Raw genomic sequence first — 12328 nt, forward strand, 5'->3', positions numbered from 1 at the left:
TTATAAACAAAATATTCTCAAAGTGAAACACTGAGAGGAGTACATTGTTCTTCAAATAAAAATAATGTATTTTAACTATGAAAAAATACAAATTTTGCTGAATTGTGGACCATATCTTATCAAATATGTCATGCAGTAGTTCCAAGCAGTGACTGAATAACAGTGAAGTGCTGAAATGATACCTCATGTGCTCTGCTGTTTTCTATTCTGTACATGCAGTTATGGTTTGCTTTGGTTTTACTTTTCTTGACAATAAGCAAAGCGTGATCCTTAGCATTTCTACCTCACAGTCCTATTACCAGTAATATACTTTTTAAATGTTACATTTACATTATAAAAGTTAAATCTGAACACTGGAAAGTACATGTAGTTTAGTCAGAAATTTATAAATAGCGAACTTAGCTTATCAGACAAGAAAATATATTTTAGTATTTTAGCTTATTTGTTGTGCTTTGCTTTGAGGGTACAATTATGTTGGCCAAAGATGAGATACGCTGTTAGCCTTTCCAAATTTCTAAAAAAAGGTATTTCGACCTTTATTGTTCAGGCATCAGGTTACAAGATTTCCCCCGATCAGGGACTGTGGTATAGCATTAGCTAGATATGGATGCCAAATATAGGTTTGAGTGCCAAATAGCCAACATATTTATTGGAGTATTTCGACTTCTTAACCTGGCAGTGAGGTGGCTTGCTAGGAGACAGCATACTATTCTAGTGACTAGATATCATAAAAACTTCAATGACTATGAAGGGGATCAGAGGATTCACAAGAAACTCTTGTGCATCTACCAATAAGAAAAGTAAAGCCACAGACTCTTTCAACAGCACACAAATGTTTAGGTATCTTCAGCTGTGGTTCGTGGGAATCAAAAGTTTGTCTGTTCTCAGGATTAAACTCTCATACTGTTTTTGTTTAATGATATTTTAAACTGAGATATTTTAGATGTTTAAAATATGTTTGGAGGTGTAGATGGACTGTAACTGTCTTGATTCTTAAACCGGTTCTTCCAGTAGCTTTTAATTTTGCTGATGTGTATCAGTTTGATAGATCTCTGTCAGTTTACCCTGGTGGTTTAAGCCATCTTCTACCACAAGTCTGTTTTGTAGTCCTTTAATTAGTTAAACATGTAATTTGAAACACAGTAGTTTTAATTGGCTTGATTTTGTAGAAAAGATGTGCAACCCTGATCACATAATGCATTTACTTTGGATAGCTTTAGTGTGATTACAGTCAAGTATTTTATAATATGACTATGATGTGCTCACCAGACTCTGGAAGGGGGTGATGTACTGTCAATTACAGTAGCATAAGGACAGAGAAGGAGGGAGGATATTTTTAACAGAAAATGTTGACTTCACTATCCATGGAATAATAAAGTCTTTGTTACAGAAACTCATGTTTCCATTGTGCGAATCTTAAATATTTTTGAAGTTGAACCTGTGAAATAGTGGTCAAAACTGACTATTGACCCTTTGATTTTCGAGGTAGAGTCCAGTTTTCATTTGGTTTCTTTCTTTACAGAAGTGGATTATAGAAATTGCATAGAGCCTTGAGAAGTAATAGAATCATGTAAAATGAAGAAAGCCCCAATAGCAAGGGAAAACAATAGTCTTGAAGACATAACAAGACGAAAGATGTCAATGATCCAAGGAGTGACATAGGAAACATTAATGTCCTAGTGATCCCACTGAGAAGGATGGTGACCACAATAGTATTGAATCAAATCAGCAGTTAGTCTAGAAAATCCTTATAATTAAAATTATAATGAAAGGAAGAAGATATGGTGGCGCTGAAGGAAAATGGTAGGGAAGCATCCATGTTTCAGGAGAGGTACTAGAAGAATGTCCTGAATTTACTGTAAAAGCCAGGAAGTGATATTAGATCAAATTATAATGCTACACAACATGGTCTATGTTAGATATATCTAATTGTAATGTAGTTTTAGAAAAATTGGTAACACAGTCTCGCTTTCAGTAGTATCTGTCTTGCTTGTCTGTGTTGCTATTAGAATGTACCTGCACTTGCAAGGTGGTGGACACAGGGAAGTACCTACACATAATGGTATTTTTAAGATTTCAGTTTTAGCCCATCAGTATTTTTAATTTGATTGGCTAAGAAGACATTGCTGCTTGCATTTTAGATGAAAGCTCTAAGGATCCTGCTTCCTTTCCCCATTTGTCTCTAATGTTGCAGTAAGAGTAATATTGGATATTAAATACTGCATTTTCATTCATTCGCCTCAAAGTTGTGTCACTTCAAAGTTGCTTTAATACCTTGTTAAGAAAGGTTGGTATTTTATGGTGAGTGCTTTTTTAATCCAATCAGTATTTGTATCAGTTTGAACGGTTGCCTCAATCATCACACAGACTTCTAATGGGTAGCCATGTAGATCTTCAACAATAATTCTGGCTAAAATAAATAAGAGCTAGGCAATATCATGACTTCTGTGGAGGTCTTACTTGGAATGTGATGGAAATTACATGTTTTGATTCAGCTGGGCTTTTTCTTGGTGGATCTGCCCATTGAAATGTGTACAACTATTTCATGTCACACGTCAGACTGATTAAGTTTTATTTCTGAATCTGCCAAGATATCTTTATGAACACTTATGTCTCCCACAGTTATTGAACAAAGACAGCTTTGGGAGCCCACTAACTCAAGATGTGAGTGGTTCCAGTAGTTGCCTGTTGTCTCCCAAATTTCTTTTACACCAGTAAGAAAAGAAGGCTGTGTTCTTGCCTAAGAGTAGTAGTAGTTCTTGTGGTTTGTACTCTGACAGAATGAATTTGCTAAGAAGAATTTGAACGGCATGTTGACAGAGGGCCTTATAAAAGTGTGTGATGGTGGTTCGTTAATTAAATTATTTAAAAATACAGATTTGAATCAATGGTATATGTTGTCAAGTTAAATATTTGCAACCTCTAAATTCTAGAAATGGACTTTAATAATCATAAACTGCCAGGCACTGATTTGGCATAGCACATGTAAAAGAAACATGCCTTAGTCCCATTTTTCAATGGAATTTTATACTTGGATAGCTTTTGTAATTTTTTTTTTTTTTTTTTTTTTTTAAACAAGTGAGAGAAGTCGTCGGATTAATAGTAGACACGCATAATTCCTTTTTGGATTGTAGCTGTGATAGAGGTTTTTTTATTGTAATAGTGTAAGAATTAAACACATATCAAAGACATGCCGTTAATGCCTTTTAACAGACTGCAAGTATTTTAACATAGTGCAAGGATGAAATGGGTATAATGGTTTAAGTTATAGGAAGAATGAAAATAGTGCAGCTGGTTTTAACACTTTATTGCAAACATTATTATATTCTGTGTTGAAGGGGAAGTTGGAGAAATTATTCTCAAATAGCTTTCAATAGGAAATTTGTCCACTGCTGTTTTTTTCAATGTTATTTGAGTCCATTTTGAGGTGTCCAGTTGTTTTATTTGTGCTATAGCCAAAATACTCCGTTAGGCTGCAGATCAACCAAATCTGTAAGCTGGTGTTGCCACCAAAAGCAAGGTTGCTCTTTTTTGTGTGGACTGTGGTGTTTGTGCAGCTGCACAGTGAACCAGATAGGAGAAGTAATCTGTCTTGAAAATAATCTTTTTTTCTTTTTCTAGGCTATTTTTCAGCAGAATCTAGTTGTACAGCTGCACAGTGAACAGATCAGCAAACAAATGTGCTGGTATACAAAAATGGTTTTGTGGGAATGGGAATGAATGACTGAAGCAGTGGGGGAGGGCAGGACTGCTGCTTTAAGTGTAACACCATCTTAAAATATTTGTTGAACTTCAGCCTTAGTTCTAGCAAAAACATTTACTTACTTTCAGTAGAAAAATAAAATATTAAAATGCAGGTGTAATTGCTTCATCTCTTCAAGTATTTAGTTCTTACAAGCACTGGTATCTTAATAGGACCTAATTGAACAGTAGAATATAGGCACAAAATCAAACCAGCTCCCTTATAAATTTTGTGCATTAATAGATGTTTTATGGACTACATACAGTTTATATATGAAAGACTGAAAATTAATTCTTCGTAAGCAGAACTAATACTTCTAGAACTTCCAACTGTTATGTTTTTGTGTTCTTTTGAGCTCTGAGAAGGATCCTGTACTCGGCAATTTCTTAGAAATAACTGTCCTTTTGAAGAAGGCTGTCCAGTTTTTTTCCATTCAAAATAAAATAAATGCCCCTTGCTGGATAACTGAGCTAGCAGGTTGCTACCGTATTAGTTTAGGATCATTTTCTAGTATGCTTCGGATTTGGCATTTCAAATCTTCACATTTCAGATTTTTAAAAAGTTTTCATGGTGTGTTCAGTTATATATAAATGCTTTCTACACTATTTAAGTCTTATCTGGTATTAACTTAGCAAATATGGCTTGGATCAATTAGTTAATGGTCTGTTCTTACAAAGTGCCCCTCCTACTGGGCTGTAGATTTTCAAATGAATGAGTTTTACGTAAATCCACAAACCTGTTTCACTGAAATTGAAGAGGGAAGAAAATACAGGAGATGGGTGAGAACTAAAGTTAGAAATTGTTAATTGTAACTTTTTAGATCTGTAGCATGTTTTCCTATTTGTATATCCAGAAGCTAATGTCAGCTTAAGACTGATAAAGCAAAATGAATTTTTATTTAAATAAAAGCTTTTATGGCTTTCTTAAAGTATCTTTCAGTAACAGCAATATATTAATTTGACATTAATAATTTTTTTAAAATAATTTATTGTAAAAATGTGTACTAGATTAATAGGACTTTATTTTCTGGCATTTGTTAAAAACTTGAAATTTAGGAAATAAAGAGTAGGTTCATTTGGATTTTCAGATTCCAGCCTTTTTTTTGAACTGAATATTAGTATGAAATACTGCACAGTTGCTGGAGTGGAAGGGGGGGTGGCTACAGGCATCTCTCCTGCATGTACATTGGAGTAAATACCTGCAATATAAGAAAGAATTTTAATTTTCAGGAGTTGTAAGAAAAACTGTCTTTATGTAGTCAGTAGCCTTATTTCAAGAAATATTTATCTCTCTTAAAAAAATTGCCATTTGTCATAGAGCTATTACTCTGAGCAGTTCTTAATAGAAATGAATGGTGTAAGTGCTGAACAGAGAATATTTTAGTTTGGTGAGAATACTGCTTTGTCTTTATTTTTAACACCTTTTGTCTTTCTCAGTTCTCTCTTAGCTGAAGCATGTGTTCGGTATTTTTGTTTGGTGTGAAACTTCTGGTTGCCCATGAAGTCTTGCTAAGGCACTTTAGTCATTGTGGCATTCAAGCTGAGTAACTACTTAAAGGAGTCAAAGATACTTTTCGAAGATCTCTTCTGCAAATGGGAAAAAAAGGGCAGAACATTCTTCAGAGAAATCAGGGAAAGAAAGTTGAACAAAAAGGGAGAGAAACTAAAATAACTTGGGAAGGAGCATGGGAAGGGGAGAAATCCAGTGCATTTATGTTACTAAATATTTCAGGTTATTAAAATTGTTGGGAGCAGACAGGAAAAAGGGTGGGGAGAAGAAAGTTGGGCACCTAAAATATTCTAGTCAGCATCGTACACTAACAAAAAATGCTGTAGTATGGGGGTTGCAAACACTAAAATGATAGATGTGACTTTCAATTGAGTTTGAATTTTGTATGACTACATTATTTGCATCAAAGTTTCTTGTTTTAAGTAAAGCCTAACTATGGCAATAGTTTTAGTGAAGCAGTTAGTGATAAATAAACAAAAATGACCCCCAAAATCATGTTCCTATTCCAGGCTTTAAATGAAGTCTTCTCAAAAATAAAGTGCTATAAAAGAAGAACAGTCGAAATGATAGGCATTATGGAGAAGTTTCAGGAACCCAAGGGAAATTGAATGAAAAAGGCTGTAAAAAAAAAAAAAAAGCCCAACTTTCATCAGAGGTGTATTTAGTTCAATAGATGAAACACCATAGGCAGACAGTGGTTTAGCATAGAGATATTGTGAGTTTTCCGTACAAAAAAGAGAACTCTCTGCTGATGTACAGCTCAGGTACTTTGACCTCAAGCCTCTGATTTAAAAACCTTGCCTGTGGGTATGTGGTCAGTACTGCATTTAGTATGAATGATTTGCTTGCATTGATGGATGAGGAGGGGAGGGGATGCATTTGGCAGCATTGTATGCGTTTTCTGAAATGTCAGTTGGTGTGGCAGAACTATTTATCTTATCCACTGTAAATTTACACACTTGTTCCAACTTTGCAGCGTGGCTTAGGGTGGGGTTGTCCCACTGCCTGAGTGTGTCCTCAAAGACTTTTGTTCTTGTTCGCAGTTCAGTGAAACGTAGTAGGTGCTGGTATTTCCAGCTCCGGCCTACGGGTGTTGTAATTTCTTACCCAACACATAGCTAGCAGATGTTTTCCCTCGTGTCTCCCTCTTTTTGGTGCCAGACCATCACTGAGCTATGGAGGGAAGGAGGGGAGGCAGCAGGGAATCAAATGCGTGAAGGCAAAGGCTGACAGCAATAATAGCCAGAATCTTTTTCAGCTTTGCTATAGCCTTGTCCTCGGGCTGCCCTTCCATATTCTTTTGAAGGGATGTGAGAATCTTAATGTTCTTATATTGAGATCAGCTGTATATAATTCTGTGCCACTGAAATGTATAGAATTTGGACTTCAGTATTTTACACATACGAATACTGCCTGACAGGTTAAAGATGACAGATATTTATAATTGCCTAGAGAATAATGAAGCTTGTTTAAAAAGAAACAAATAAATAGTCACCTCTTAATAGTTGTTCTGTTTGAGACTTTTTATAATGGGTATGTTTGTTTTGTAAGCATACTTGTTCTGTAAAAAGAATTACAATAGAAGATACGGAAGATTGTATAATAGAAGATTTAAAATTTTGTGCTAGGGTTATTAGTATTTTAATTGAAAATAGTGAGACATCTAATTGATTTTGAAATTGGTCTGATAATGCTCAGCTCTTATATTTCAGCAATGAATCATGATCATAGGTTACAAACGATTTTAACCATTAGGGCATGGAGAAAAGGTACCATTCAAAGCTAAACACCACAATTAGAGATGCATGACTGAAGTTTCAAAGTAATGTATTAGTAGTATTGTATGAGACAGTCACATGAAAACGATCATGAGGTTGTGAAAAGGATTATGATCATGCTTTAGTCATGAATTTCCTGGTAGAGGTATTTTAGTCTGGATCGTGCTTGTTTAAATTAGAATAATTTGACTTCGCTTGTTCTGGTTACAGTACCGTTATGTGGCAAAGGGGGAGAAAAGGTGTAGAAAAAGAAAAGTAGTATCCTTTGAGTAATTAAATTTTACTTAAACTTGAGATGCTGTTTTCAGTACTGAGAAACTGAAGTTAAAAAGGTACTGAACAATTTGCTAGAGCATTACAGTACTTACCTGCTGCTGCCATCTTCTACGCAAGCATATGTAAGTTCATCTTTCTCCCAGGGCTTTCATTTGTCTTGCATGCACCTGAACTGCTTATTCCAGATCCTGAACCTACTCTTCACATTAAGTAACATTCAACATTGTAAATCCTCAGTTGATGAAAATCAGCATATTCCTATAGAAGTCTGGAGCTCTGTTGATCAGTCACCAGCCATACTCCTGATCCAGTGCCTTTACTTACTGCCAGGACGTTTCTGGGATGATGTAAGTCACAGAGCCCAGGTTCTTAGCCTGTGTGAGAAAGAGCATATGTTCTTTATTTAAAGGTTATGGAATGAGTTTCCAGACAATCATACAATCTGAGGGTTGACTCAGTCCAGTGACTCTTAGATAAAGATTTGCAACCTGTTTCTTTCTACTCCACCAGTAACAACTCTGTACTTACCTGTTTCCTCAAAGGAGAATGGAAGAAGCTTCTGGAAGGTGCTCTGAGGTGCTTTTAATGTTTCTGTACTAATCCCAGTGATGTATTTATAAGAACATTAAGGATGCTTTAAATAGAGTCTGTGAGTGAAAAAGACTATATGAAAATAATATCTCAGTAAATTTGGGGGATTAACTCATCATACTAAGTTACATGAAAGGGTTTGTCACAGCCCTTAAATCAGTAACTGAAATGGAGGCGATTGAACTGGAGGCAAACTGTGGTCATTGTAGACTGATGATTGAACAGTTGTTTATAAAACAGTAGTATACAATGGTTACCCGTTGACCTATCTGATGTCCATGGAATCAATTTTGATGCAGATGCCTCCATTTGACAGATATTCTTCTGATCTTTTGTCTGTAACTGGGTCAGTATTGCAAAAGAGAGCTCTGCTTTTTTCTGATCTTGCAAGCGTTTGAACCTCCAGTGAAAAGTGAATTTTCATCTCTTGCATTTGTAGAGGTTAACAGGAAAAACTTTTCCCCCAGTCTTCTGTGTTAACTCATAATATTTTAGGAAATTGAAATGGACTTTAAATGTTTGTAGTTTGCTGTAAAGCACTTTACTGACTGATTTCATGAGGCACGTTTTAGTTAGCAGCTGGGATGGGCCTGAGAAGGACAACTAAATTTACCGTTTCTTATCTGAAAGTCAGTAGCATTTTAGGACACATTGACCAGGTCACTTGCGTCTTTGTGAATGTAGGGTTCGTTGCAGCTCTATTCAAGGTGCGCATAAGGAACTAAAACTGCTTTCGGTGTAAAAAGAGATGAAAGCATACTTGACCTGTTTTCATATCACTCTGCATCGTTGCATTTGCTGCAGTGTTCTAGTAGTATCTGAGTATACAGAAAGCAGAGCAGATGGAGCTCTGTCCTTATCCGTTCCCTCAGCTCTCATTTCCTTCTCAGGCATATTCTAAATGTAACTAGTTATGTGTAAAAGCCCTACTTCTGTGCTTGGTTCCTTTCTCTATTTTAGTCAACTCTGTTAAACTGTTCAAAATAGTCATTCAACTGTTCAGATTGGTTGGGAAGCTCCGTGCTCTTTTGTTTTTGTTGTCTGCTCCTTTGCTGATAGGAGGGCTTGATTATCTACTACGTGTATCTAGCAGAACTGTTGTAAATGTGACGCGTTTTATTTGGCGCGGTACCAAACAGAACAAATTAAGTGTTGCTAGAAGACCCTGGCAGCGTTTAATTTTTTTTTTTGTTTTTTAAAAAAAACATGTATTTTAGACGTTATTCTCTACTCAAAGTAAGTCTCTAGAAAATAGAAGTCATAAAGTACAGTTCTTGGCTTATCTTTAGCTTTCTAGTTTGATAACATTTTTACATAAACTTGGAATTTTTTTTTCCTTAAAAGTTTCTTTTATAATAATTATTCCAGTTTTATATATGTTTTTGCTAGCTGTTATATATAAGCTGTTATATTTTGTAAAATACTGAATTGTTTTCAACTCTGAACACAAGGTAGACTTCTGCAGTGTCCTCTTCATTACCTGATGTTGAATAGTGAGTTTCTTACATTTAATGCTAAATTGAGAACCACATTGTCTAAGTGATCTAATATCTAAAAATCCGTACTAACTACTTTGAGCTAGAATGTGCCTGCATTAACAGTATTTTTTGAGTTGCATAAACAGACATTTTCCATATAACCTTATTTTTAAATTAACATCCACGTAGATCTCTGAAATCAGTAAACTCATGTAAGTAAAAAGTACTAAAAATATGAACGTTTAAGCAATACACTGATGTTCGTTAATGACAACTTATTTTTAAATCACTAATTACCAATAAAAATAGGGAATGTGCAGTGTGTGTGTTTAGTGGAGGTACTTTAGCAGCACATAAGAGACCAAACGATGGTGTGGGTTTTCAATAGTATTATCTGCCTGTCATGCCCATAAATAAGAAAATACAAACAGTATTATTGTTTTTAAATAATTTTTATTCTTTTGTAACATGTTTTAACAAGATTTTCAATATTATAGGTTATCATAAGCATAGATGCCTCTGAAAATATACACAAAAAATGTTCTGTTATGACTGACTGTAAATGCTGATCTTTTTCTTGTAACTGCCTCCTGTAAATATGGTATGTAAGACTTCATCGCTAAAATACACAGAGCCTATCTTACTGTTGGATAAGAAAAGTACATTAATACAATTTCTGCAGTAAAAATACTGCAATTGTTATTCTGTTAACACCAGTGTCGAAAAAGATCTGTGAGTCGTTCAATTGGTACAAATAAGTACCAGGCTGATACTCATGTAGTACAAATGTTGAGATTGCTTTTACACCTAAGTACTTCCCCTTGTGTTTCTTGTAGGAAACAGAGATGAAGGTACACATGCACACAAAATTTTGCATCATTTGTTTGCTGACATTTATTTTTCATCACTGCAATCATTGCCATGAAGATGGACATGACCATGGTCCTAAAGAGGAACGTGTACACTACCATAATGACTATCAGATCTCAAATGCATCCTACTTCCAGAATGGAGGAACAGAATCTATGCCGAGTAAATTTTCAACATTGGAAGCTGAAAATGAACAAAAATACTACATTGAAAAGATTTTTGATCGTTACGGTGAAAATGGAAGATTATCTTTTTTTGGCCTGGAAAAACTGTTAATAAGCCTTGGTTTAGGAGAGGTAAAAGTAGTGGTGATAAATCATGATGATATCGGCCATGATCATGTTTCTCACTTATATGCTTTAGAAGTACAGGAAGGAAAGCATTCTCATGCTCATAACCATCCTCATAGCCACTCAGATTCAGAAAACCAAACCATGATTGGTATGGCTGCAAAGAGAAATCGTAAATGTGACCCTGAGAGAGACGCAGTAGTGCCATCAGTAAAAGACGATGGCAGACACATTCATGACCAGAGTCGCCATCACCATCATCACCACCCTCGTCTACATCATCATGACCGTAATGGTACACATCATTCTCGTAATGATTCAGTTAGTCATAGTGAACATGGAGAACAGAACCATGAACCTTCAACAGAGACAAACACAACTCAGGATCAGCCAGAAAGAAAACAACGGAAACAGAAGAAGAAGCAAAAGAAGATCAGTGAGACTTCAGGAGATGCTACACGGGATTATGCCCCAGATCATGATCCAGGTGATCAGTATGAACACAATCGTGTTCATAAACATGATCATCTACATGACGCATCTCACTTGCATGTACACCATCATGAACACAGTAGTGATCGTTCTACTAGTCATGGACATCAAGATTCCAGTTTAGGTAATGAGGATGGACACCACCATACCAGCAAGCGAGAGGCACCTCATAAGCAGATTAGTGTAAGAAAACATGCTATTTTTTCAACACGTAGTCATAAGGATCATAATGAAGATGAACGTGATCGTGAAGAGGTGAGTGTGAAATGGAGAACCGGTAAATTCACTTTCACTGTTGTTACATAATACTTGAAGGTGCATACCGGCAAATAATGCAGAAGCACGTTTGCGACTGTTGCGTAATACAGGTAGCAGAGTGAAAACACTGAAGGTCACTGCCACAGTTTTGAGTTTACTTCATGGGTTTTCATTTCTGTCTGCCCATTGCCCATCTTTTCTCAGAGATCTATCTTGCCTATTTATCTGTATAAAGGAATACTTAAAGTTTTCTGAGATACCCTGCTTGCAGGTGGGTTTTTTTCCCTTCCCAATATTCATTAATACTTCACGCACACACACCTTTTTTGGACTTCTTTCTAAATCTAGGATCATTAACATTTCTGGAAACTGCACAGAGTCTTTTCTAAAAGAAACAGCTGCATCTTTTCAACATGCTTTTAACTTTTTTGTCCTAAGAGATTGTGAAGCAACGTAGATGTAGCTTCTTTAGCACTGTGCTTGGTGTAAGCTCTTCCATTTCTCCCTTCAGCATCCATTAATTCTGCCAGGACCATAAATATACTTTCCCTTCCCCCTTACAGTTAACTACAGAAGCAGGACATTTTGATATCATGGTTTTAAACTAGAAGTCAGGATAGGAAAGGATGGAGTGAGTGCCGAGTTTGAGGTTTTAAACTGAATTAAAAAATGAAACTCCAAACACAGAAGGTTGGTAAGTAAAGAGAAGTGTTAGAAAACCTATTTTGGGTTTATGTTCTTCCATTCCTTTCCTGTTGCTCTTCCTTCGTTGCTTGTACTGTGTAATGGTAAAGAATATGGAAACTCATTTTCATTGACGTTTATAAAAAATTATATAGGTGTTTGGAGACTGAGTTTGTAGTGCATACATTTTTACTGTTTCTTTCCCCTCGTAAACCACTTAGATCAGCTTAGACGTGTTTTAGCACTGGTGGAATGTTGTGGGCCAGAGTTTCTACTTTCTCTTTATGTCCTCAAATCATATGCTAAATTTCCCATAACTGTAGGTTTTTAATGAAATAGTTGCTTTCATATTTAATTTGT

The 12328-nt window shown here is 35.7% G+C and overlaps 1 protein-coding gene across 7 annotated transcripts in view; it reads left to right on the forward strand.

Moving 5' to 3' along the window:
• The window catches only part of SLC39A10 (solute carrier family 39 member 10), a 52757-nt gene that overhangs the window by 17108 nt on the left and 23321 nt on the right, over positions 1-12328 (forward strand). For all 7 annotated transcript variants that reach the window (XM_087731023.1, XM_087731022.1, XR_015698676.1 and 4 more), the window contains one exon: positions 10211-11281. In XM_087731023.1, the coding sequence (XP_087587149.1) occupies positions 10220-11281 (1062 nt within the window). In that variant the 5' untranslated portion in view covers positions 10211-10219. Of the gene's footprint in view, positions 1-10210; positions 11282-12328 lie in introns of those variants that run through there.

Source organism: Nipponia nippon, unplaced genomic scaffold (genome assembly GCF_047370975.1).
Source record: "Nipponia nippon isolate SJK-2023a ecotype South Korea unplaced genomic scaffold, ASM4737097v1 scaffold_5, whole genome shotgun sequence".
In the NCBI taxonomy this organism is placed as follows: Eukaryota; Metazoa; Chordata; class Aves; order Pelecaniformes; family Threskiornithidae; genus Nipponia; species Nipponia nippon.